Here is a 25,796-nt window from a genome sequence, read left to right on the forward strand (position 1 = left end):
ACGTCACCACGCACGGACACGCCCGCGCACAGCTGCTGCGTCTTCGTGTGCGGCGCTCAGGGCAACGTTCCCGGGATAAACCAGGACTTGGGCATCACTGGGAAGAGAACCGGAACACTGTCCAGAGAATTACAAACAGGTAAATACTTTAAAATTTGAATCTGGAACTAACTTTAGTCTCTTCCTTCTCATGAGGCGACTTGTGGGACCGTTTTATTGAAATGGGGAAACGCTTTATTGGAGTTTCCTGACATTGAATTAATAAGCGGGCAAGAAGGGGAACTTTGGGAAACGATGTTGGACCTTAAACGTCCTGAAATTTCACATGACGTGACCATGAAGCGCAGCTTTTACCGGGTTTAATATGACTTCAATTTTTGATTATAACTTTTAAGGACAAATTCGACAAAAAGCTGAACTATATCACATGTCAAGCGTTTAATATAAAGGTGGATTATACCCAGTTGTCACTGGCTAAACAATAATATATTCCATGATCGCGTTTTCTATTCATCTCTGCTACTAATCCATACAACGAGCCGGTTGCTCTGTTGTCGCTCAAATGCTAAACGTGACTCGGCCACGTTTAAAAGTGTACTTTGCATCATAACAGTGTTCCGTCTTATCGCAGATGTTCGGATAATGAAAGCGCACAGGTCCTCGTTCCCTGTGCTGACGTGTATAGGGGCCCTCTGTTTCACGCATGCGCACAGCGTCAGGCACGGCTGGCCGCTCAGGCGAGTTCACATTCGACGCGTGAAGCCATGAAGGAAGTCGACGTGTACCATCTTCAAAATAGAAGCACACCGAAGCGCGGGAAGAAGTTAGATGTATAACACCGCACTGTTACTAGATATTATATTTATCGAGCGATTGAAGTTTAATTGGATGTACGGATGGTACTGTAGCGTGAGGCTGGGCGAGGAACAGCGTTTGTTTTCTTTTCCCCTGCTTTTATGCTGAAATTCCTAACCGGAAACGTGTCGTCTTTTCCTCCTTCCACTTTCCGCCGCGCAGCAAACTCGGCAGACCGGCGCTACGCTGGAGTTTGACGTGGCACTCTGCTGCTTTCAGTGACCCCACGGCGGAGAGAACTCTGCCCCGCATTCAGGTAAATACCGCCGCGACATCGTGTACAGGAACAATACAAACACCGGCGGCACACATTTGTGGCGGACACGTCTTTGTTTGACCGCCTAGAGGCTCGAAAGAGACGCCCTTGTAGTACCGGGGAAAACTTTGTAGTGATTTCCGCGAAGGCAACGCGACGTTTCCCCACAATACGCGATCAAACGGTCGCCTGGCATCACTCTGATCGATACAGCGATCGGCGGGGGTCACCTGTCATCCTTGCTGTGGTTTACCGGGAAGAGGACAACATTCGCGAGGGTGAGGACGACGCGGACGCGCAGGTTTTTAGCCATCATAACGGTCTTTGACGTGGCATCTGTCGGCGGTGGCCACCGGGAAATCCCGACACGTTACTGTTGCCTCCGATTCTCTTTTTTCTTACCCCGAAAAGTGGCAAAACAGGGTTTTCGTCCGTAAGTGCGCGGCTGCCACCCAGTTGTTAAACTTTTCTTTAAAGGCGACACCCTTCAAACGCAATTATTTTCACTGCAAACTTGCCAACAGCGGTGAAGAAACGACCGCAACCTTCTCCACCCCGCAGCTCCCCGCACGGAATTAAAGCCCAAATCATGCAGATGCGCTGATTAATATTAATAAGTGACAGGAAGACTTTTGCTGACATTAGGAAGGACGGGCCTGTCTTATCTTTGCCATTCAAAGGTCTGTCTTACACCACCGGGTCAAACATCACTTGTTGTCTCGTGGACACGGCGCGTGTTGTGTTTATATTTGTGTTATTAACAATAAACAGGAAGTCGTACCGACCTGTGATGACGAACCACTTTACCTCTTCCAGGGTCACGGGGAGGGGGCACATGGGGGCGAAGGCAGGTCCCCCCCTGGATGAGTCGCCAGTATGTTAGCATTTGTGGCTTCGGTACCTTGCTCAAGGGTGTCTCGGCAGTGGTCTGAAGGTGTTCTTCCCCTCCTACCAGAACGCGCTTATGACCCTGACCTAAGGAGGCCGTCTCCGTAATTGCCACGCATCCTTATTCAGAACGGCCATTTGACGTTATTTAGATCGCCGACTGAAATATAAAAGGAAGGAAATGCAGCTGGCGGTTGGCAACAGCCCGGTTCTTCCCCGACGGGAAGAACCGGGCCTTGTAGGCGGCTTTGAAACGCTGGTTCCTCCTCGTTCAGCTCAGCAGCTTCAACTTTCCCTCTGCAGCTCGTTGAGACTCCTCCTGGCATGAGAAGCCTGCAACAGTTGTCTCCATCAACATGAGCCAACAGGGTTACGTCGCTGCACCCCCGTACTCCCAGGCACAGCCCAGGATGGGGGGCTACCAAGGCGGGTTTGGACCCGGCCCCGCGCAGCCCATGAACGGGCACTACGGAGGTCCTCCTCAGGCGTTCACGGCTCCCCCGACAGGTAGAAAACCTTGTGTGGCTACAACAGAAAAATGAGTGTAGAAAGTTGAGCATAAGTAGCTAAAATGGTTTCTGTTCCATGTCCTGTTCACCTGCTGGGTCCCTGCAGGTATGATGAAGCCCCCGGTTTCCTCTGGCGCCATGCCCCCGCCTCCGAGCCAATTTAGTCCAAACATGCAGCACAACGGTCCACAAAGGTAACAGGAATCAGCAGAATCAGAGTAAATGTCCCGGTGTTGAGCTCTCCGACATGTTTTTGCTCAGTTATCCTGCAGCTTCTGCTGCTTACGGGCAACCTCTGTACAACAGCATGGCCTCTCAAGCCCCGCCCCCAACGCAGCACCTCACCAATCAGATGAGTGCTATGAATTTAGGCAGCTATGGTAAGTTTTAGTGTCGATAAGAGGAACTATGTGCGCTGTAACGCCCTCACGTCATTTTAGTTTCCAATGTGTTAAGGTCAAGGGCCTGCACGCGGCCCCCCTCCCCAGCCTGTGGCCCAGCAGCCCTTCCAGATGCCCCATGCTCCAGTTATGGGTCAGCCTCAGATGCCTCCTGGCCCTCAGTCGCCCCAAATGTCTCCTCCACAGTCGCCGTCCGCGAGCATGCCAATGGGGGGCCCTCCCATGGCGGGGCCTCCCATGGCGGGGCCTCCCATGGCGGGGCCTCCCATGGCGGGCATGGGTAGACCCTTCCCTGGGCCATCTCCTCCAGGCCCTGGTGGGTTCCCGCAGCCCTCTCCTGGCGCTGCCGTTCCACCTGGATACCCCCAACAACCAGGTATGAAGTGGAGTGAATCAAACCTGAGGGGGCTCTGCTGAACCAGGACCCTCTCTGCTCTTCTGAACAGGCCAGTTTGGAGGGCTGATAGCTGGGCCCCAGCAGGGTATGCCAGGGGCTTTTCCTGGAGCACCCGGGGGACTGGCGGGACCCCCTCAGAAGAAACTGGACCCAGACTCCATCCCCAGCACAGTGAGTGGAGCGGCGATCCGCCTGGACCGATGCGTCCACATTAGAAAACTGCACCTGTGAGGACATTAACGCAGAACCGGTGTGTTTGGCAGACCCAGATGATCGAGGACGACCGGACCAAACACGGGGGGCAGGTCTACACCACAAACATCAGAGGTCAGGTTCCACCTCTGGTCACCACCGACTTCACCGTCCAGGACCAGGGTGAGTCCTCCTGCGACTTCCAGGACTGTATTTATCATCCTGATGAGTTTAGAGTCCCACGGTTGATTTCCCCGTGTTGGCAGGTAACGCCAGTCCCAGGTACATGCGCTGCACCGCCTACTCCCTCCCCACCACCGCCGACCTGGCGAAACAGTGCCAGGTTCCTCTGGCTACCATCATTACCCCCTTGGCAGCTTTGCCAAAGAACGAGGTACCGTTCTTTTAGCCACATGCTAACACAGCATCCAGATGTTGCAGCTGGATGGAGGCGGTTTCTGCTCCCTGTGACGATGAAGGCACCGCGATTTCTCTGTGAAACTCCTTTTTGTGCAGGCTCCTCTGTACCTGGTGAACCACGGCGAGACCGGCCCGATCCGCTGCAACCGCTGCAAGGCCTACATGTGCCCCTACATGCAGTTCACGGACGGAGGCCGGCGCTACCAGTGCAGCTTCTGCAACTGTGTCAACGAAGGTGAGGCCCGGTCACAAAAGAGCCTCGGGGCTGAATTCATCGGTCAACGTTTGTCTGGTTTGTGTTATTCCAGTTCCCGTCTTTTATTTCCAACATCTGGACCACATGGGCCGGAGGGTGGACTTCTACGAGAGGCCAGAACTGTCTCTGGGCTCCTATGAGTTTGTAGCAACCCTGGATTACTGCAAGGTAACGAGCTGTGGAGGTCTGGTTAGGGCGGGTGGGCGGAGTCGGACTGCGGGTGGGCGGAGTCGGGCCGCGGGTGGGCGGGGTCGGGCCGCGGGGGGGCCGAGTCGGGCCGCGGGCCGACTCGGGCCGCGGGCCGACTCTTGTTCTGTTTATGAAGTGTTATAAACAGCCGCCCATGGCCACAAACACCTGTAACGAGAGCGTCGCTATGGCAACAAAACAATACGCTCTTTCAGGAATTCTCACTGCAACGGCTGTCGTCACCACGACGCAAGCGAACTGAAGTTAGAAACTGAGGAATCTGCAAAATCTGGTAGCATCTCGTCTTAAAAGTGGAGATAAAAAGATGTTCCACATTTACACAGAACCCTTTTTGTTCAGTGCCTGAAAACTCAGAATCAGGCTGATATTAACGTACACGGGGACAATAAACATTTGAACTGTGACCAAAGGTCGGTGAAATTATATAAAAGCCTTAATTAACGTTTAAAATGCTGCTAAGGTACAAAATCGCCGCAGCCTGTTTCACGGCAGCATCCGCCACAGCACCCCCTAGTGTTCAGTCTGCGAACTGCAGCTCATCCTCACCTCTGTTTCCAGAACAACAAGCCTCCGAACCCTCCAGCCTACATCTTCATGATCGACGTCTCCTACAACAACGTTAAAAGCGGTCTGGTCAAACTGATTTGCGAGGAGCTGAAGACGCTGCTGCAGAACCTGCCCAGGTAAGAGAAGCAGGAAGCTTCACCTCATCAGAGGAGCATCCCGGAATGGTCACAGCCGCTGAAACCAGACCAAAAACACGTAACCCACCCCGTTCACCCCTCGATAGCCCTCATCCGTTGGCGCAAACGCCCCAAAAGTTGTTGTGATGAGTGTTCAGACGTGCTGACTGGGCAGCAAAGCTTCCCCGTTAGTGAGCGATGTTCCTCACGTGTTCCTCACCAGGGAGGACGGCGCCGACGCTTCCGCCATCAAGGTGGGCTTCGTCACCTACAACAAGATCCTCCACTTCTACAACGTGAAGAGCGCTCTGGCTCAGCCGCAGATGATGGTGGTGTCGGACACGGCCGAGATGTTCGTCCCGCTGCAGGACGGCTTCCTGGTCAGCTACCAGGAGTCCCGGGCCGTCATCTCCAAGTAAGAGCCGGTGTCCCGGAGAGACCCGCTGCGGAATGTTCCGACTCTAAACCGGCGTGTCCTCCGCAGCCTCCTGGACCAGATCCCCGACATGTTTGCCGACACCGGCGAGAGCGAGACGGTCTTTGCTCCCGTCATCCAGGCCGGCATCGAGGCCTTCAAGGTGAGCGACAGCCGTCAGCACCAGCAGCCACCGAACGCCTCGGCGATCCCCGTCTGGGAAGACTTCCAGGGCCCGTTTTGCTCTTTTCATCAGGAATTCGGTTCCCGCTCGCTCTTCCGCCCTCAACATTGAGGAGGGGGGAAAAGGCTTTTGTGTTTAGACGAATCAGAAAAGTCTGAAATCCATTTCGACAGATGGCGGCGGCTCCGTTTCACAAGAACAGGATCTGTTTGGTGAAATCTGTCCGCGGCCGCGTTTCCCCTCTTCCTCCTGTTTGTGTTTACTTCTGAAGTCCCACACGACTTTCCAGAGACGTGAGGTCAGCGCGCTGGAAACACTGGCAGATTTAACTGGAACCAGCCGGCGCGTTTGTCCCGTTTCAGCGATTTTCGTTTTATTTCGCCACGGGCGCGGGGGGGGCTTTGATCCCCGCTGGGGGAGGGGCTAGCTCACCTCACGACCTCCCGGTCTCATCCCTCCTCCAGGCGGCGCAGTGCAGCGGGAAGCTCTTCATCTTCCACTCGTCCATGCCCACCGCCGAGGCGCCGGGCAAACTGAAGAACAGGGACGACAAAAAGCTCGTCGGCACCGACAAGGAGAAGGTGAGCGGCTCCCGGGAACGCCGGCGAGTCCCCCCCCCCCCCCCCGGGAGAGTGTGTGACGCGTGTGTGTTTGGCTCAGACTCTGTTCCAGCCTCAGAAGGGGGTGTACGAGCAGCTGTCCAAGGAGTGTGTGGCGCAGGGCTGCTGCGTGGACCTCTTCCTCTTCCCCAGCCAGTACGTGGACGTGGCCACCATGGGCGACGTCCCGGCGCGCACGGGAGGCTCCGTCTACAAGTACAGCAACTTCCAGGTGGGAGGCGTCCCGATCCCTCGCTGGGTTTAGACGGAACGGCGGGAGTCGGTACCAACAGCGTTCTGGTGTCTGCAGGTGGACGTCGACGGAGAACATTTCCTGAGGGACCTGAGGAAGGACGTGCAGAAGCGCGTCGGCTTCGACGCCATCATGCGCGTTCGCACCAGCACCGGTGAGTAAACCCGGAACGCCGGTACCATTGGAGGAAAGGCCTCTCGGTCACGCGACGTTTGTCGGCAGGCTTCAGGGCCACAGACTTCTTCGGCGCCATCCACATGAACAACACCACGGACGTGGAGATGGCGGCGGTGGACTGCGACAAAGCTGTGACCGTGGAGCTGAAGCACGACGACGCGCTCAACGAGGAGGCCGGCGCTCTGCTGCAGGTGCGACGCTTTACGGGGCTCCTCATTTGGGAGGGGAAGGCACTTTTCTGACTTGAACTGCGTTTCCCAGTGTGCTTTGCTGTACACCACCATCGGTGGTCAGCGCCGCCTCCGGGTCCACAACCTGAGTCTGAACTGCAGCTCGCAGCTGTCGGAGCTGTACAAGAGCTGCGAGACCGACGCCCTCATCAACTTCTTCGCCAAGTCGGGTAAGAATCCGTCGCCGGATCTTCGTCCGAGTTCGCCGCCACGGTCCTCCGTCGTCACTTAGGCTCCTCCCACTCTCTCACAGCGTACCGCGCCATCCTGAACCAGCCCCTGAAGAGCGTGAGGGAGATCCTGGTCAACCAGACGGCTCACATGCTGGCCTGTTATCGCAAGAACTGTGCCAGCCCCTCAGCGGCGAGCCAGGTGAGCAGCGCCACAGCTCCCGGTTCAGCTCCTGGGTTCTGTGGAACGCCGTTTTAACCGTCCTCCCCCACAGCTGATCCTGCCCGACGCCATGAAGGTGTTCCCCGTCTACATGAACAGCCTGATGAAGACCGGACCTTTGGTGGGGAGCACGGAACTGTCGACGGACGACCGCGCCCATCAGAGGCTGGCTGTCATGGCGATGGGGGTGGAGGAGACGCAGCTGCTGCTGTACCCGCGACTCATCCCGCTGGTATGCAAACGTCTTTCCCGCTCGGATGAACGTTCCATCGGGATCTAAACGGATCCTTTTTCGTTTCAGCACAACATGGATGTTGGTGCAGAGGCTCCGCCCACTCCTCTACGCTGCTCAGAGGAGCGTCTGGCCGACGCCGGCGTGTTCCTGCTGGAGAACGGACACGCCATGTTCCTGTGGCTGGGCCAGGCGAGCCCCCCCGACCTCATCCAGAACCTCTTCAACGTTCCTTCCCTCGCCCACCTGCAGGCACACATGGTCAGATTCGGAGATGAGTTTTAACTCGGAACAAACCCACAAACAAGAGGTGCTAACTTTCTAACATCTGGTTGGGAATTTCAGTCTGTTCTGCCCGTTCTGGACAACCCGCTTTCGAAGAAGGTCCGAGGTGTCATCGGCGACCTGCTGGAGAAGAGGCCGGGCTCCATGAAGGTGAGCCGAACGTAGTCTGTCTCCCCCTGGTGGACAACAGCGCCAACACAGCCGCTGCTGCGGCCTGTTCAACTGGGGGGAGGCAGAAACATTGGGTCAGCGCTGAGCGCCGGTAACCATCTTGCTTCTTCTCAGCTCCAGATCGTGCGGCAGAAAGACAAACCGGAGATGTTGTTCCGTCAGTTCCTGGTGGAGGATAAAGGCCTGCACGGAGGAGCTTCCTACATGGACTTCCTTTGCTACATTCACAGAGAAGTCAGGCAGCTCCTCACCTAACCCCGCCCCCTTTATATCCTCACCTAACCCCGCCCCCTTTATAGCCGCTCGTCCTGGGACAAACCAAATGGACGGGGGGGGGGGGGGGGGGGGGGGGGGGGGGGGGGGGGGGGGGGGGGGGGGGGGGCGGGGCACCAGGGGGTTCTTCTGAGTTCCAAAGCTGCCTTCCAACGCTCAGTACAAACCTCTAATTACCGCTCATCACCTGGACAACGCAGCTGGAACTACCCCGTCCGTGTGTGTGTGTGTGTGTGTGTGTGTGTGTGTGTGTGTGTGTGTGGAGAGCAGAAGAACGTCAGCTCCTCTGGATGGAACATATGTTGGCACAAGCAATACAAACATGATGTCATCGACCGTTTTAATTTGGCTTTGTAGATTCGAGTGTTGAGACGGGAGGTTATTTGTGGCCGACGCTGACGCACAGAGAATAAACACCAAGAATCCTTTTTTTTTTTTTTAAGAGAGATATAAACTTTGCAGTATTTAACAGTTTTATCACAACATTTCTGTCCCAACGTGCAATTAATTTGTCTGGCTCATTTACAGTCAGCTGAGGGTGGGGTGGGGGGTGGGGGGGAGCAGAAAGCAGACAGCTACGTTTGTCTGAGCGTCCGAAATATCAATATTGTACGTTTGAGTTCACGTATGTGGCCTTAAAGCAACGTTTTGTGATCCACTCGCCAACATACTTAAATATGAGCCAAAGAAATACGGCAAAGTTCTCCGTCTCAGGGTTTGGACATGACTGACTGGAAATGTTTCACTTCACGCCACAAAAGTGTCAGATATCGAGTTCGAGTCTTTTTTCCAACGTAGGATTTTCAGATTTCAAACCAAGATTTATGGGACCAATCCTGTGTTAGCGCTGTCCCGCCGCTAGGGGGCGCCGGATGACAAAAAATCACCATTGCTGATGTAACCAAATAAAGCATCTCACATTTGCTCTGAAACATCTGGACGTGACGGCCTTTGATGTGCTCCATCCCTTTCATGACAGCTGCTTCCTCATCTTCAGAAATGTACCGGGACCTCCGGGTGGGAACGCTGGCCGGGCGGAGGCAAACGTTCCCGCCTGGACTGATGAATCGTTGCCTCGGGTTCCAGAGTGTCAGCGTCAAATTACTCCAGAGAACAAAAACAGCCTCTCACACACTTTTTAGATTTAATATCTTTTCAAGTCATCAAACACGAGTAAAACAGCATTTATTTTTATCGGAAGGCTGAAGCACGAATGGGGAAAATCTAAAACGTTCCGTGTTTTTCTGCCACAAACGTCAGAGGAACCGAATGATGGAGCGAGTTTCCACCAACGTTGAGCCGAAAGTCCGAGTTAAAACCAGGAAGGAGCCGAAATTCAGGCAAACTTTGATTTAATGCGAAGACAATCTTTTGTACAATAACAAACTGATGGAGCAGAGCGTCGAAACAGGAACAAAGACAAACCAGCGACGGAAGATCTACTCACACAGAGATCAAAGGAACACGATGAAAGCAGCATTGACCTGGAGTTCTGGTGGTTACGGATACCTGTGTGCTTCTCAGGACCAACACCGGCACCGCGCTCCGGTTTCTGACATCAGGAATAATCCCTGTGGCGTCTCGTTGGACTTGGCAAGTAAACATGGACAAAGTTGAGAAGTTTCCTTTTCTAGCGTTTCACATATGTACAACGACGTCGCCTTGATTTCACATCTTTGAAGAACGACCACGGAGGCTAACTAAGCCGGGGAAGAACACTCCGGAGTTGACAAGACGCCGCATTATTACCATTATTCTTTGTTCTTGTGACGTCACAGTGGTTCCACAACAGAGAGGGAGTGAGCCTCCTCTCGGCAGAAAACATCTTTGGAATGCCGACCTTGGACGTTCCGAGGTTCTCCCGCTTCTTTTCTCCTCGTGTTTGGAAATAATTGAAGGATTTGGCGACTCCAGAGTGTTCGCACCCTTTTCCTACACCTACCTGTGGTCCACAGTAGTTTACAAGATTCTTTTTCTACGGGTTCGAGTCTGCATAGCACGCTGTACACGGGGAGGGGGTCCGGGGAAGAGACGAGGGTCCTCCGTCGGGATCCGCCGCCGTCCCACCGCTTAAAGGACGTTTTCAAACAGGTGCATCGACCTCATGATGTTTTCATCCTGTCAAGCAGAGACGACAGCGTGAGGGCGCGGCCGAGCCGACGGCGGCCAATCGGGACGGACGTCTTACGTTTTGGCAGCAGTCGATGAACTCGTCTATGGTCACCACGCCGTCTTTGTTCTTGTCCATCTTCTGTTGGAGACAGAAGACAGGACAGGTAAAGAGGTTGCTCCGGCGGCCCCTCGGACCGGGAGGACGCTCGCGCTACACCTGCCTGGAAGAAGACCTCCACGTGCTGACGGGGCGTCTCCTCCTTGAGGACGGGGTACGTGCATTTTCCCATCATGTCGTAGATGGCCTTCATGATGTCCAGCATCTCCTAGAAGACCAACACCAGGTCTCTTTTTGCTCTCCTCAAACATTTGGGAACTCTGACAGCCTCTGACGGATGCTGTTGGCTAGCTAGTCTCTACAGCTAACGCCTTAGCTATCGCTTGGTTCGGGAGCAAGGCTAACGCCCTCCACCGACCCACCTCTTTCGTGATGTAACCGTCTTTGTTGATGTCGTACAGGTTGAACGCCCAGTTGAGCTTTTCCTGGACCGTCCCACGCAGCAGGATGGAGAGGCCCATGACGAAATCCTGCAGAAAAACAGGCAAACGCGCGTCATCGCCGCGGCGCCATCAATCACAGAGCTCATTAGCGAAGTCATTAGGCGACTCATAATCTGCATCGTTCCTCGGGGAGTTGACGTGTTTTCGGGCCTGTGCTGATCCGGTTCGGCCTTTTGGCTGGTTCGCGCTAATAATCCAAAATATGTCCTTCATGAATATGAATAACGTGTTGATCAGGAGCGTCTCGGGGGATTCCGACGGCTTCGCCGCTAACGGCGTTGAAGGATGTTGTTATTTCCCAGGTTGGGTTTATTGACAATTACGGGTTGGTTTCTATTCATGGGAACTATTTACTGTTTATATTCAAGGTCAACGTTGCATCTACCGACATGCGCAGCGCTCGTCTCACCTCAAAACTCACGTTTCCGTTGTGATCCGTGTCAAAGGCGTTGAACAGGAAATGTGCGTATGTGGAAGCGTCTGCGGGAGAAGCAAAAATACTGGAGTCATTCCTGCACCATATCAAAGCGCTAAAAGTGTTAGCTTGTGCGCCCCTGGGACCGGATCAGTCGGTAGCTACCGAATAAAAAACACACCAACCTCCTTGAGGGAAAAACTGTGCGTAGATGTCTTTAAAGGTGTCCTCATTGACGACTCCGCTGGGACATTCCTGGAAGACAAAATGGAATTTCACCCCTCAGTGAAAATAACGTTAAAGAATATTGAGGAAAAGGCGTCGTTGGTGCCACCCTCTAGTGGTCAGATAGGTTAGCACAAGTGCCGTGAGCCTCTTCCTGTGGGTGTATGACATCATTTATGGCGTGGTCTAATATTTGGCTGCGTTAATGCTAACGCTAATGACAACAGTAGGACAACAAAAGCTCATTTTTTTGTCGAGCTCCTCCGAAACGGGATTCAGCATTAGTGCCGATCGTCCTCACGTCCTGACAGCTGTCTGAAGGTTGAAAGCGAGACTCTTTGTCCTCTCGTGAGAGGAAACGTCCGAGCAGCTCGCAGCAGATAAATCTGCCAATTTCCCAGCTTCATTTTTTACTCCCGCTGAAGTTTTGCTCCGTCTCGGCCGGCAGGATATTGGATTTTTTTTTCAGCTACCTCGACAGGGTTGAAGAGCCTGAGTGTTCCGAACACCGAGACAGTTTCGGGAACTCAAAGGCACCGACTCATCCTCCACAGTAGCGTCCCCGGTACGGGGGACGTGGGCCGGCCTTGACCCCCCAGAGAGTCGGTCTCTGGTGGGGAAGAACCAAACCTTGTTTTCCCCTTCAAAGCGGCTCCTTCCTGGATCCGCGCCGGCGAATCCCCCCGACGCCCTTCTGTTGCCGCTCAGACCCAGTTCCATATCGAGGTCAAGAATTTTGGGCAAATTAGGAAGTCGGAACGAGCGAAATGTTTCTCCTTGTTGTTGGATTTTGCATGTGGTTGCCATGGCTACAATATTCTTCCAGAGCGTCACAGGCGAGTCGGGAAAAGTTGTCAGGAGCGGCTGCTAAGATATCCACGCGTACGCTAGCTAACATGCGCGTCGCGTACGTTTTTACGAGACGCTTGGCTCCTAAATCGACTCGTAAATCTCCATAAAAAAGGGCCTCTGCTGGTATCAATCATGTGCGCGTCTGCGGCGAGGCTAACGGCGCCGGGGCGAACGGCGGCGATATCGGTAAACTCCCGCTGAGAAGAGCGGCTCATTAAACCGCAGCGACTTGAGAACATGAAACAGATCCACGTCTCCGGGAGGCGTGTCCCTTCGCCGTGGCGCCGTGTTGCGTCCTGTCTTCTCCGGTCAGAGTCCAGCAGGAGATGAACGAAAGAAGAAGCATTAAAACGTAAGAATTTCGCCACCTGTGAGCGTTTGGGAGGCGGGACTCAGCATTAGCGACCGCGGCGTACGCGGTTCTATTTGAAGCGTCTGAAGGTCATTTTGGGCTAAATGCTAATGGCGCTAAGCTAAAATACGAGATTAAGCTGACACCAGAGCGCCGTGGCGAAGCCCTTTTCTCCAAATCCAGCCTGCGGCTCAGTCACTTAATGGAATTCCTGCCTCAGAGTTTTTCCTTTCCATTGAAAGAATCCCACCAGGAACACGTGAAAGGAGCGTCTGGGATCAGGACTGAGGTAGCGCGGCGCAGAATGATAACAAATGAGGCTGCCAGTTTACATTTGCGCGCCGTTTCATTTCAGGCATTATTCACGGTCGATCCCATTAGGCGGCGCGAGAGGCGAGACAATACATTCGTATTCCGCTGATACACTTGTAGAATTCGCTCGCCCGCGATAATAAAATCAGAAATACAGTCGGGGAGATTCACGGAGCGGCGGAGGGATGCGAATAAACCTGCGAGCGGAGCGGCGCCGCTGCAGGCGGGATTGAAAGCGAGATCTTAATCTAATCCCTGAGCCGAGGGCCCCGGCGGAGGGATGCATCCTGTAATCACAGGTCACGGGATTAACGGAGCAACGTCGTCCACCTTGGCGGCGACCTCGGCCCCGCGGAGCCTCGCCCGGAGGCGTCGGATGATCCCCGTTACGCTGATTCGGGATCAGACCCGATCCGCCTTCACCAACACTGAATAACAAGTTTGTTTTCAGGACAAATGACCTCATCCTGACACCATCACGGACGCGTTTCCATTTATTCCCTTGGGACGAGGACAAAGCCAGGCCAGCGCTTATTGGCCCGGAGAGCTCGTCTTTATTCCGCCGGTGTCGGAATAAAGGGTCAGAGCACAACGGGAAGACGAGCGCCTGGAAAACTGCCGTGCAGCGGCGATGACAGCCGCTCTTTAATTCATCCCCCCTCACCGTAGAGAGCTGGTCGGAATTTAGCCAAAAGCTAACAGAGAGTCCAGGGTCACGTCGGGGAGAGAAAATCCCGGTGACCAAACTGGCTAAAAATAGAAGCTTTGGAGTTTAAAATAACACGTTAAACATTCCCAACGTGCGGCTGCGGCACGCCGCCACGGCCTCATTAGCACCCTCGTTCCCCCTCTCAAGCGGAAGGGGACTAATGGGCCCAGACCAGACTCGGACGCTCCGAGGAAGACGGCGACCTTATTCCTCGCCTCTCTTCCGTCAGGAAACGACCCGGTTAGCTTCTCCGGAGTGAATCGCGAACATCGGGAACTTGTTGTTGCAGGAGGGAAACAAACAAACGTCTCTCACGTTCTTGAAGCCGCGGTAAAGGATCTGCAGCTCCTTGCGGGAGAAGCGGGTCTGGGATTCCAGCTGCTCCAGGCCCTCGGGGCGGTGGCGGACTGCAGACAGCTCCAGCTCATCTTCAACGCTGTCTGGAAAGAGGAGACGGGCAGATGTGAGCGGAAACCGCGGAAACAGCGGAGCGGGACAGCGGGGTCGGTAACGCCATCGCCACCCACGACTCAACCCTCCCGGAGGGGTCGGATGAACCCTCGGAGAAGTTTTAATGGCTCTCTAATGAGTCTTGCTCTTGTCAGGGACGCCGGCGTGCTGGTGGCGCCCTCGTACCCTGGTCCTGGACGCTGAGGGGGCCACAGTGGTCCTGAAGTGTGACACGGAGTCTAAAGACCTCATTAGCTCAGACGGGCTGACTGTGACCCCAGCTTTTAAAGGTCACATCCTCTGACAGACCCTCCATTAACCCGCCGCCACGAGCTAATTGTCCTATGCTAAGTGAAATAAAGAAATAAATTAGCAGCCAAGGTCGTCATAAAAACACATATATTTTTAAACGAGCATATAAAAGATACGGCACAAAATAAACCGACGGGAGAATATTTAGCGAGTGCTGCGCTGCCACCTAGTGGAGGGTTTTAATTCAGCTCAGCTACGTGTCCCCAGAGCAGCACATGCTAATATCCCTGGAGAACATGCTAATATCCCTGGAGAACATGCTAATATCCCTGGAGAACATGCTAATATCCCTGAAAACTGTGACACCAGAACCAGCACAGATGGAGGAGGGGCCGTGTGTGAGGTCAGAGACTTGCTTTGGTCACTGGAAGACGTCTTCCTGCCCACCGAGCACGGGAAGAGCCTCATGAGCCGCGCTCTCACGCCGGGCTTGTGGACAATCTGATGGTAACCTGGGAAATACAGCAGGTCTCATGGTTACCGGGGCAACCAGCAGCCCGACACACAACGGAGGAACGGCTGGACCTCGCCGCAGGTTCTTCAGGACAACACGTATGTGGAAGCAGCAGCTTAAACACGATCAACCACACGTTTCCATGACGTCGCCTGTTCTTGTTGCGCCCTCCGCGGTCGTGCTAAGCTAGCAGCCGGGTTAAGCTAAAGAAATGGAGCCAGGCGTCGCTTCTGCAGAGGTTCGATTGTGTTTTCAGGAAGATGGAAACTGGAAAGAGTTGGTTTGGTGACAGATGGAAGGTGGATAGAAACGCGCAGGGATACGACGGCAGCAGATTGAGCTAACATCGAGATTAGCTTCCCAAAACACGCCAATTTTATCCAGTTTCCACGTCCCCAACAGTGAGGGAGAGCTCCAAACACGACAAAAAGCGCATCGTTTGGGGCATCGGCGCCCTCTTGTGGCCGCGTGACGAAAGACTTTTGTGGGCAGGTGGACGGCACATTTAGGTCAGTGTGAGCAGCTGAATAATGCAGCAGGACTTCCCCCTCGCTCGCTCGGGTCGGGATCAACCGGCCGCGTTACTTATTGACGAGAACTTGACAACATTGTCGGTCAACGGCGTTGAAAATGTTCTGTGAATCTGATCCGGAGCCTGTAAGCTAATCCCTCATTAGGCGTCGACTCGTTTGGCACCTCGGGAAGCGGCTCGGTGTCCCGCTAGCGTGAGCACAAACCTGAGAAGCTCCGAGTTCAGAAACTCTTCTGAGGACTTCACGCAGCTCCTAAAAGCCCAGTTCTGCTGCCGCTCTGGGCCGTTTGAAAAATTTAGCGTGAGGTTTGCTAGAAAGGCGAGCGACGTCAGTCATTCCCAAAGTTGCGGCTAAATTCTCACAGCTCACTTCTGCTCAGCCGGCCCTGCATCAAAATGGCCGCCGCAGGTGGGAGCGGCCTCGATGAACGGGGGCCGTTGAGGGACGGAGAGGCTCCGATGACATCACCGGAGTGGGCCGTGAAAAATGGGCCATAAATCTAGAGGAAAAGGTCGGGCCGACGAGACAAGATCAAACAGGGATAAATGCTAAATGCTAATCAGCTGTTTGTTCTGCTGGTATCTACAGTAAATGCAGCCATAACGATGGACATATATGTAAATATAGGGTCATTTGTCAAAGCTAACCAAGAGCTTATTAGCCAATGCTAAGCTAAAGAGCAAATGAAGGGCACAAATCTGTCAGCAGTTTATTGTTTCGGTGTCACAGTTTAATTAAAGTATTTATGTTTTCTTCTGCTTAAATATTTTGGCGAAGACGAAAGCGATAGCGTTTTGCTACCTAACAATGCTAACCACACTTTTGAGAAATGCAATTTAAAAAGGCTTAAGCTAAGCTACCGTTTCATCTGTACATGATGAAACGGCCCAAACCCCACTGAGGGCATCAGAAAATGTTCCTTATTCGGAGTCGACAGCATTTCTTTGCTAATTGTTGAGGCACTAAAAGAAGATTAATGTGCTGCCGAGGCTCCGCCCCCACAGGAGCGCGAGCGCCACTGTTTGGGAGTTCTGTCCTGATATAAAAGCATCTCCACCGCGCTGGCGCTGCGTCCTGGCAGCGATGCCAGGGTAAACTCAGCCTTTCCACTCCTGACTTGGCTCCGGTTCAACGTACACAACAACTACGGGAGTTCTCCTAAAGGGAGGCGTTGATTCCGTTTCGGCTTCAGGACGGCTCAATAACCGGGAGATTTACTGGGGGGGGGGGGGGCTCAAGCAGCTCGGCTCGGGTCCGTTCTTGCTACCTGCCAAGGTTCAGTCATGCGTGACTGTGACCCAAACGCGACTCTCCTGGCGGGAGCCAACACAAGGGGGGGGTTAGCGTCGGATGTTAGCGAAATCTGACACGCGAAACCACAAACGCTGCCGGAAAACCGGGAGGAGACGTCAAAGGCCACAAAAGTAAAGTGGAGGAGTTGAGCGGATGAGTGACGCGCCGCTAAAGCGGGCGGGAAAAGAGCAGGCCGTCATGGCTGTCTGATTAACGCTCGCCCTTTTAGCTTTATCGACAAAGCTAATCTGGCGCTGGGGAGCGCGTTTGCTCGGCGGCCCCTCGAACGGCTGAAGACCAGCAGCCGAACGGTTGTCCTGAAGAACCCTGGGAACATTCAGTCACGTCGCACTTTTGCCTTCTTCGGAAGAAACGATGGGAACAATCGGAGGGTGGAGGAAGCAACCAGGAAGCTGTTGGTGATCATATTTGGGCTGGATCAATAAATGAAGTAACAACAAAATTCCCTTACTCAGTCCAAGATAAATAATTATGTGGGTCCGTGAGGTGGAAAGTGGAGATTTAATGGATTATTTAAGGCACCTTCGGCCCTGAGGAGTCTTCCTCACTCCGCTGCTGACTGTCTGTTCTCTGGATACAGGTGAGTCACAAACTAGGCCAGCAGCACCTTTTAACCTGATATCGTTCGCCAGCACGCAAACCTGCGAGGGCCGGCGCCCGCGGCTAACGGAAGAGCGCTCACTCTAAGTTTACTTCCTGTTTAAACCGCCGAGGCTTTTTCCACGAGGAATCCGATAACCTCTGAAATATTTAAAGGCCCAAAACACATTTTGGGTTTCAAGCAGCACGCCGTTGGGCGAGCGTTCCTGAAAAAGTCCTCAAAGTTGTGCTGAGTCATTAAAGATCTTGAAACTGTCAAGCTAACGAGGTGTTTCGTGCTTTTTTGGCAGTCAGAAACCTCCTGATTTGATTTGGCAAAACTTTTCGCTGTCAGTTAAAGCGGGATAACCCCATTTCTCAGGTATTAGCATGCTAATGTTGCCCGCTAGCGTCCTGGATGGATCGAACCAACGATAGAGCAAAAAACAAAGATTTGCCAGAGGAACAGAACTGAAATCTTTTACGTTTTTTCGAAAACAATGACGACATTTAAGAACTCGACCAACAAGTTCTCACAACTTCTGCAACCACACCAGCGCTAGCGCGCTATCGGCTAGAGCAAACCTCTAATAAACTCCGGCCGCTACAGACAGCACACGTCCCCCCGACCCAAACCTGATTTAATCTACACCCACAAATTCCTGATTCCTAATATAGCAGCTCGAAGGCATCAAGCCTTTGATCTCGGGGTCACAAGAAGAACGCTTCCTCCACCGACGTCTATTTAAGGTCAAAACATGGAAACGGCGAGAGGACGGCGTTTTAACTCGCTGCTGTCGGTGATAGAAACTATAAGATGAAAACATCTCGGATTGTAAAAACAATGAAAACGTGAACACGTAAATATGTTCAGACCTTTGGATCCAAACAGGTTTCTGAAAAAAGCCTCCTTTGATGTGTCCGTGGCAGCTTCACGACAACAGAAAACTTCATCCCAGCTTTAAACTGCCCCCCCCCCCCCCCCGCCCCCCTTTAAAGGTCATCTGGTATCAGTAATCGTATCAGAGCCACGCGATCAATTGCATTTGCTAATCACATCAAAGCTAATCTGACTCTACAGACCAATACTGACGGGTCGGCGGGCCGACGGCTGTTCTCAGTTTGTCAGATCCGAGTGTTGTTTGTGAGCCGGACGGAGCCAATGAGGACGACATCTGGCAGGGGGCAATTAGGCGGAATTACGGCTGGCGCGAGGTGTCGGGGGAGGGCAGATGAGCTCAGCGGCGATATCATCCCCAAAACTAGACCCATCTGGGAACAGCGTTGAACGGGAAACTTAAACTTTATTTAGTACAATTTTGGCTACAATTTGGAAATACATCAATAAATCTGGCCGATTGAGCTAGCTTAGTATTCTACTTATTAGCTATTAAAGCTCATAAACCCGTTCAGCCACTGATGTTAGGCTAGTTAGCCTAGCCTAGCCTGTTGTCTGAAGGTCTTCACATTTGGATGAAAACTGGTTTTACCATGAAATCAACAATAATAATAAATGTGAGGATGTTCCTTCCTTCAGCTTTGGTGTTTGATCTGCAGATTTAGGTCAGAAAGAGAGAGATTTCCTTCACAAAAAAAACCTCCATCTTATATCAGATAAATGGCAGCGACGGAGCCATTTGTGCCAATTTGATATGCCAAAATATAAAAGGCCCGAGTGGATTCAGCGCGAGTCGTTCATCTTTAATGGATTTAATAAAACAGCCTTCGGTTCCTCGCCGCACACAAAATGGCAGCGTGATTAACTCTAAGGCGGGGTCACCGTACCAACATACGGCTACAAACAGCCGCGCGCCAACGCTAATAAATAAGGAAAAAAGGCTCCAATTTTCCGCTTTAAAACGTTCGCCACTGACTCATCCTGACAGCTAAATTCCTGCTGCGCAGCCAAGAGCTGGAATCCGATCCAAGCAGAATACGGCAGGAAAAATCGGCCAAGTCGGACGCGAGCCAGGTTAGCAACGGGAAGACAGACGTAGCAGGAACAACTGCAGACGCTCACTGGCAACAGAGGCAACCGAGTTAGCGCAATTTATGGCAGCTGAAAAGGCTCCACCGCCAATATGCAAACTGGAGCGATCCGGATGGTTCCGAGACTCCGGCAACATCGCGGGAAAAGTGGATTCCACAGCTGAGCGGTTTGACCAGCCCGAAGAGGGTTTTATTTCCTGTTTTTCCTTTCAGTTCACTCAGAAATATCGCAAGTTTTTGAGGGAAAAACACCCGTCAGCTGAGTTTTCCACCGTTGTTTAATCCTCTAATTAGCGCTGTGGCGCGGGTGTCCATTATGAATGAGCGCGTGAGCGTTTGGTTTAGCCCGAGCAACAGGATTATTCATCGGGCCGGTTCATTAACACCAGGCCCAAACGCCTCCCGGTTCTCCGGGAAACTCTCCAGAGAGTTGGTGAGCGCCGCAGTTTTACTCTCATAAACTTCCTGAGGTCTGTTGGAATAATGTCGGATTAAAGGACTCCAGGTAATCACACGCTTGCGCTTCCGCGGCCTCCCCGCCGCCGCCGCCAAGAGCTGGTTTAATTAAATACATCAATACAAGGAGACAATCGGGGCCCCTCCCAGGGGGCCCCCTCCACTCATCAGACCCGTCCGTCATCCTGCTCCCACCCGGGTTCTGAAACATCCTCGTCCTCGTCGGGATCGAAATTGCTGAATCAACGATGATGAGACGAGAAGAGACACACTCCAAAGGGTCTCACACACTCGTCTCACACACTCGTCTCACACACTCGTGCACTCACCAGAATGAAAAGTGCGGCTCGCTGTAAAACAGCGGCGCGAGTAAAGATCAGACACGGCGCCGGCTAACGACGTTAGCCTCGGACCCTCGGCCCGGCTCAGCGTCGCACCAACATGATGTGATTACCCACGGCAGCCACGTCAGAACCGCTCGACCGAATGGCAGCAGAGGACGGCGGAAAAGGTCAATCCTGATTCTGCCCCCCCCCCCCCCCACACACACACACACACTCGCAGCCTGACCCCAAACCACCAACCCAAACCAGTCCTCATCGCCCGGTGAAGCTGGACCTGAGCCACAGGTGCCGTCCCAACGTCCTGTGTTCCACCTCTAGACCCCAGGTCACCTGACGCCATCAGACAGTTCTGGAGGTCCGAGAACCTTGGACACGAGGAACTCTCTGAACCCCGATGACAACCAAGAGCAGAGCTTCCGGTTCCTGCTGGGGGGCCGTCGTGCACAGAACTACAGACTTATGGCGACGCCCTGATCCTTCTGGACCGACCAGGCTTTGCTCAGCAGTAATGGTGTCCGTGAATCAGCGTTTACGTGTGTGTGTGTGCGTGTGTGTGTGTGTGCGTGTGTGTGTGTGTGTGTGCGTGTGTGATGTTGATTTGTCGGCACCAAAGCCTCTGAGGGTATTTGGATTGTTGTTTTTCCAGCTGACGACTGGAGGAACCTGGAACTGCCCCCGTCTCCGGTCTTTTGACCTGCGACAGCGGCGGCGCCACAGACGGGGGCCCGTGGCCGCGCTGGGCAGATCGCAGCTGTGCGAGGGATCATCAGACCGCGCACGCCTCCCAAGAGGTCTCCCAAAGGTAAACGTGGAGAAAAACAGATTTTTTTCCACCATCGCTGGCAGCTGCCGACTGGGATCTAAAACGGAAGTGCGACCGGATCAGGAGCCTCCTCGTTGGGTCCAGGACTCGGCAGCAGGGGACACGTGGAGACTTCTGTCCTCTCTGGGCTGATCATCTTCAGGCCTCCATCATCTCGCTCCGTGGACGCCGGCACGGACACGCTCGCCGCCGCACGGCGCTCCGGACAGAAAACGCACACCTGACCGATCCGTCTGAATCCCCTCCGCCAATATCGCTTCGCTCGCCGTGTTTATCCGGAGACGGAGGACGTGAAGGGGGGCGGCGGCGTTCAGCTGCCGTCTGTTTACTGAAGGATGTAAACTGTTTCGCTGACGGAGCGCCGACGCCGTCGCCTCCCTGCGCCATCCAAACACTTGGGAGGTCAGGCCAGCGTTTTCCAGCCGCCGGCGCTCTTCCCTTCCCGAGCCGGCAGCAGCGTTTCTCCCGATCGATCATCCTAATTGAAAGCGCGGCATGTTTATAAAACACGAGTCTGGTGGCGAGGAGGAAGGCACCAGCACGCCGGCCCGGCCCGGCCCACGCGGTAGCGACGTCAGACAGGTTCAAAACAATGAAGCATTGGAAGGAAACCGGAGCGGAACTTCCAAGACTTCCGATTCTTCCGACACAGTTTTCCTCAGGAGTGCGGCGCCCTGACGCGGCTCACCCGGGGGGGGGGGGGGGGGGCGGTTCCTCGCCAGCGTCTTACCTTCTGAGAAGCTGATGAGCCCCAGCAGGTGCAGCAGCTTGATGGAGGCGAGCACCAGCACCACGATTCCCACCGTCTGCAAGCCCTCCGTCTCCCAGATGCTGCTCAGCATGGCTCTGCCGTCGGCCCGATCCGCCCCACCATGCCCCGATCCGAACCCGGAGCCCGAGCCGGCCTCCTCGCCCTCGAGGCTGACGCTCCAGTTCCCCTGCGCCCACTCCAGCGCTACACCGGCCCGGACGCACAGGCCGGGTGCCTCCGCGCACCCGTCTCCCGCCCGCTGGCTCTCAGGATCCAGTCTGGGTGAGGTGGGAGGGGGGGTCAAAGTAGCGAGGGCAGAAAGTGACCTCAGGTTTGCTTCATTAACGGGGGCGGGTCAGAACGGTCAGATCACCCCCCCCCCTCTGTTCCCGCTCCGCCTCAAGATAGCGGAAAGCTGCGGAAAGTCCGATCCTCTCGGAGTTGGTGGCGCTCCGCTCGCTCTCAGCCTGCCTCTCCGCAGAGTAAAGGGAGGGAAGATGAGCGGGAGTGGATATGAGCGGGGTGGGAGGGGAGGGGAGGGGAGCGGGGAGGGAGGGGGGGCGGGAAACCTCTAACGTGCTCGGGAAAATAAAGAACTTCAGCCAGTTGACTCCCAGAGGAATAAATCCTGCTCAGAAAGGAAGCCAAAATGATTCTCTCGGAGGTCTCCGGCACTTCAATACTCGAGGTTTGGGAACGCGCGCTCGTCGAGCGGCTCTGGATTTTTGGCGAGGGGGGAAAAAAACCCGATTTATTTCACCGGAAACGTCAAACAGAGCTGAAAAATGCGCCCGCAGCTCGGTCCCCGTGTACCAGACAGCCTCAGCGTAAAAGGCTTCGCTCACATTGATCCACTTGAGGAAAAATAAAGAGCAGCTTTTAAAGTCCTCCGTTCTGGCGAGACGCGCCAACGTGCGCTCGCATCTTTGACTTTACGTTAATTAATCATGTGGTTTGGCTTCCAGTGGTGCGCTGGTGTCAACGAGTCCTCAGGGCGACATGGAAACCAGCGTGTGTGTGTGTGTGAGTGTGTGTGTGTGTGTGTGTGGCACAGCGAGGCGAGGACAGACACCGCCCCCTGCTGTCCCAGTGTGGTCATGGCCGCTCTAGCAGACCGGAAGGTCATTACAATAAATCAAATTGAGTGAAAGGAGAAATTAAAACGCATTTCTAGACGAGCACGCAAGGACACGCCCGGTCTGTTCCAGACGAGGGCCACTCCAGCGCCGCTGCCATCAATCTGCCCCGCGGGCGCCGTTTATCGCGGCTCTTTTGAGTGGCCGCTTCCATTTCTTTGACCTTAAACACTGACGAGTCGACGCCAAGACGTCGCGCTGGAGACACGCTGAGCTGCTGCTGCTGTAATCAGGAGACGGCGAGCAGACGCTGAGATAATCAGACGCCGTCAGAGTTCACAAGTTCTGGCTCCGCTTGGAAAACTCGGAGGAGCTGGAGGGTTTTTGAGGCGCGTCCCCAACAACCTCCGCCGGGATCTTGGAGGCGGTCGGGAATCCTCAGCGGGATCGAATCCCTTCAGCCGGTTTCCCACATTTCCACAATGACCATCAAAAAGCAACGTGGCGTCAACGCGAGCAACATTCCTGCCCATAATTTCTACTGCGGAATTCATACTGTAGCTCATCAAAGTTTAATGCCCCCCCCCACCCCCACCCCTTCAAAGGCCTTGAGTGTAAGACCACTCGGCCAAACGCGCACGCCGGCGCAACAGAGGTCCGGATTTGTTGAACACGGCCAAGTTTTCCAAAGCCGGGGGGAGCAATCGACTCAGGCCTGCCCCCTGTAGGCCGGGGCTTCATAAATCATGTAGGCGGCCCTGACCAATCAGAGCATGTGTTCGTCACAGGGATACATCCATGAATTATTGAGGCGCCGCGGGTGGAGGTGAGAGGGTGAGAGTGGGAGAGGCGGAACGCCGTTTCGGGGGTTTGGGGGCTGCAGCAGAAGCGGGAGTTCCATCATCGCCTGACAGATGAATATTGCTCCCGAATTTGGCTCCATTAACGTCAGAAAACAGAAGGTATTAGTCTGTCTTTTCCAGCGCGGTCCGGCCAGCGCGCCGTCAGTTCTGGAGCTGACAAGGTCATTTTCCGTGGGACGCTGGAGCCACGGAAGGGTATTGGATTTAAATTGGAAAAAGGAAACGGCTGGTGCGGAGCGTCGACATCGATTTGATGAATACCCGAGGCCAAAGGAAGTTGACGACTGTGGTTAGTCACAACAAACAGGTTAGCTAGCAGCAACCTGGTAGCGTTTCTAGCATGAAGCCGCTGCTCCTGATTATCACCCATCAGTTCCTGACCCTTCAGGGGGAAAACCGGACTTCTTATCTTTCCTTGTAACGGCGGCCCCTTCCCCGACCCTCGGATGGACCGTATCTGGACCCATCTGGTCCACAAACGTCAGCGTTCCTTCCCGTCCACCGTGTCTCGCAGACTACAATCCCCGGAGCGACGGACACCAGATAAGTCTGAGTGACAAACCCGCCGCCTTTTTGTTGGCTCGCCGCCGCCGGCCGATACGCATCGATCCTGGGAGAGAAGATTATCCGATCCTGTCGTTCCCAGCCGTCACACCGTTCCGGTGTCCGAGGGGACGAAGCGTATCTGGTTTTACATGAACCGAATGTCCAGATGGACAGTTTAGTCCAGGTACGTCTGTCACCGGGAAGAATTTCCCTTTTTCTTCTTCCTCAGAACAAAACAACCGGATTTTTAGGAGCTTTGTTCCCAAAGACTCCAACGACCCTGAGACGCGTCCATCCGGTGCCGAACAGGTGTAATCCTTCATGACGCGCCGCGGACGTGGCGGGTTGGGGACCCGGGGAGGCGGCGCCTGCTACGAGGTGATCAATCAAAGCGACGGCGCATCGGTGGACGCGGCGAGACGGCGACGTCGGGGACGCCCCCGTTGTTTACGGCTCAGGATACGAGACGGCGGCGTAATTAGGCTGCGCTCAGATTGGCGCTCCGTGGCCACGGTTCCGGCGGCCCGTTAAACGAGGCCGTCGTGATTACTGAAGCGACACCTGTGAGAACGCAGGCAATCAAACGCCGTCGGCACGCGTAATCAAGCAAACGGCGCCTCGGGGGAGAACGACCTGCGACGGCTTCGGGAAAATAAACTAGACTTTGTGATTTGGAGGCGTTTATCCGGCACCTCGTCAGTTCACCCGGGACGCCACGTGGAGGACACGCCCACTCGCTGTCGTGATTCACGGCTCGCCAGTCTTCGCTGCCCCTCGCGCTGAGCCTGGAGGGCAAAGGTCACCAGATCTCCAGCTGCGACGGGTAATGAACAGAAAGGAAAGGGAGCGGGGACATAAAGTGGCAGACGGAGAGCAGAATAACTGGAGCCGGCGTCTGCAGGATGAAATATGGCGCCCGGAGTTCAGCTCGGCGCTAAGAGGAAAATCGATGCGGAGGCTCTAATTCTCCGGGAATCGTGACCATTGAGGGGGGGCGAAGGAGGAAAGAGGCATCGTTTGGGCACCGAGACGTCGGGCAACGCAGATGCTCTTCACCTGCTCAGGCTCCACCCACTTCCTGCGATGGCGAGTTTGCCCACAGAGGCGACGGATCGAAATCTGACTGAAAAACACCTCATTTTAGGGCCAATTTCACAAGTTCCACCTTGACCTGGAATCAATGCAGGATAACAAAGGCGGTCCTGCTTAGCATTCCCAGCCAGCGGCGTTCCTGGGGCAACCTCTGTTCGGACCGTTCACAATCATAAAACTCATCAATAATAGAATCCAGGCCTTGTTAATTGCCTGGAAGCTTCTCTCGCCAAGGCTGTTAAATGAAAGAAAATGATTTATCGGACTTGGTTATGGGCCTGTGAAGCGGAGCAGATCTCCCCCTCAGGCAGGGGGAGAAGGTCCGTCGGAGGAGTAAATCACCCCCCCTCGTGGTTTCATACCCGTAAAATACAATAAAAGCAGTGGCAGGTTTGTG

The 25,796-nt window shown here is 54.3% G+C and overlaps 2 protein-coding genes across 8 annotated transcripts in view; one reads left to right on the forward strand and one right to left on the reverse strand.

The window, feature by feature from the left end:
* Position 1: 1 nt before the first annotated feature.
* Positions 2–8,346, forward strand: sec24d (SEC24 homolog D, COPII coat complex component). Of its 3 annotated transcripts, XM_003966968.3 has the most exons (24): positions 2–139; positions 1,018–1,111; positions 2,303–2,506; positions 2,615–2,702; positions 2,770–2,888; positions 2,965–3,285; positions 3,356–3,477; positions 3,570–3,681; positions 3,765–3,892; positions 4,015–4,153; positions 4,227–4,342; positions 4,943–5,067; positions 5,291–5,482; positions 5,552–5,645; positions 6,131–6,247; positions 6,327–6,497; positions 6,576–6,672; positions 6,741–6,886; positions 6,957–7,095; positions 7,179–7,297; positions 7,371–7,550; positions 7,620–7,811; positions 7,896–7,985; positions 8,121–8,346. In XM_003966968.3, the coding sequence occupies exons 3-24, from the start codon at positions 2,356–2,358 to the stop codon at positions 8,259–8,261; spliced, it is 3,099 nt and encodes a 1,032-aa protein (XP_003967017.2). In that variant the 5' UTR covers positions 2–139; positions 1,018–1,111; positions 2,303–2,355; the 3' UTR covers positions 8,262–8,346. The 3 variants fall into 3 exon arrangements, with proteins under 3 accessions (XP_003967017.2, XP_029695814.1, XP_029695813.1); XM_029839954.1 differs by lacking the exons at positions 2–139; positions 1,018–1,111 and adding an exon at positions 1,145–1,412; XM_029839953.1 differs by lacking the exons at positions 2–139; positions 1,018–1,111 and adding an exon at positions 1,145–1,389.
* A 1,268-nt stretch (positions 8,347–9,614) lies between these two features.
* kcnip4a (potassium voltage-gated channel interacting protein 4a) overlaps positions 9,615–25,796 on the reverse strand; it is a 51,994-nt gene continuing 35,812 nt past the window's right edge. For 2 of the 5 annotated variants that reach the window (XM_029840417.1, XM_029840416.1), the window contains exons 2-8: positions 14,133–14,257; positions 11,553–11,622; positions 11,362–11,432; positions 10,872–10,979; positions 10,613–10,717; positions 10,468–10,530; positions 9,615–10,397 (exon numbers count right to left, since the gene is read on the reverse strand). In XM_029840417.1, the coding sequence (XP_029696277.1) occupies positions 10,350–10,397; positions 10,468–10,530; positions 10,613–10,717; positions 10,872–10,979; positions 11,362–11,432; positions 11,553–11,622; positions 14,133–14,257 (590 nt within the window). In that variant the 3' untranslated portion in view covers positions 9,615–10,349. Of the gene's footprint in view, positions 10,398–10,467; positions 10,531–10,612; positions 10,718–10,871; positions 10,980–11,361; positions 11,433–11,552; positions 11,623–14,132; positions 14,258–14,935; positions 15,032–21,801; positions 22,301–25,796 lie in introns of those variants that run through there. The other 3 variants (XM_029840414.1, XM_029840413.1, XM_029840415.1) reach the window with 3 other exon arrangements.

Source organism: Takifugu rubripes, chromosome 8 (genome assembly GCF_901000725.2).
Source record: "Takifugu rubripes chromosome 8, fTakRub1.2, whole genome shotgun sequence".
Classification (NCBI taxonomy): Eukaryota; Metazoa; Chordata; class Actinopteri; order Tetraodontiformes; family Tetraodontidae; genus Takifugu; species Takifugu rubripes.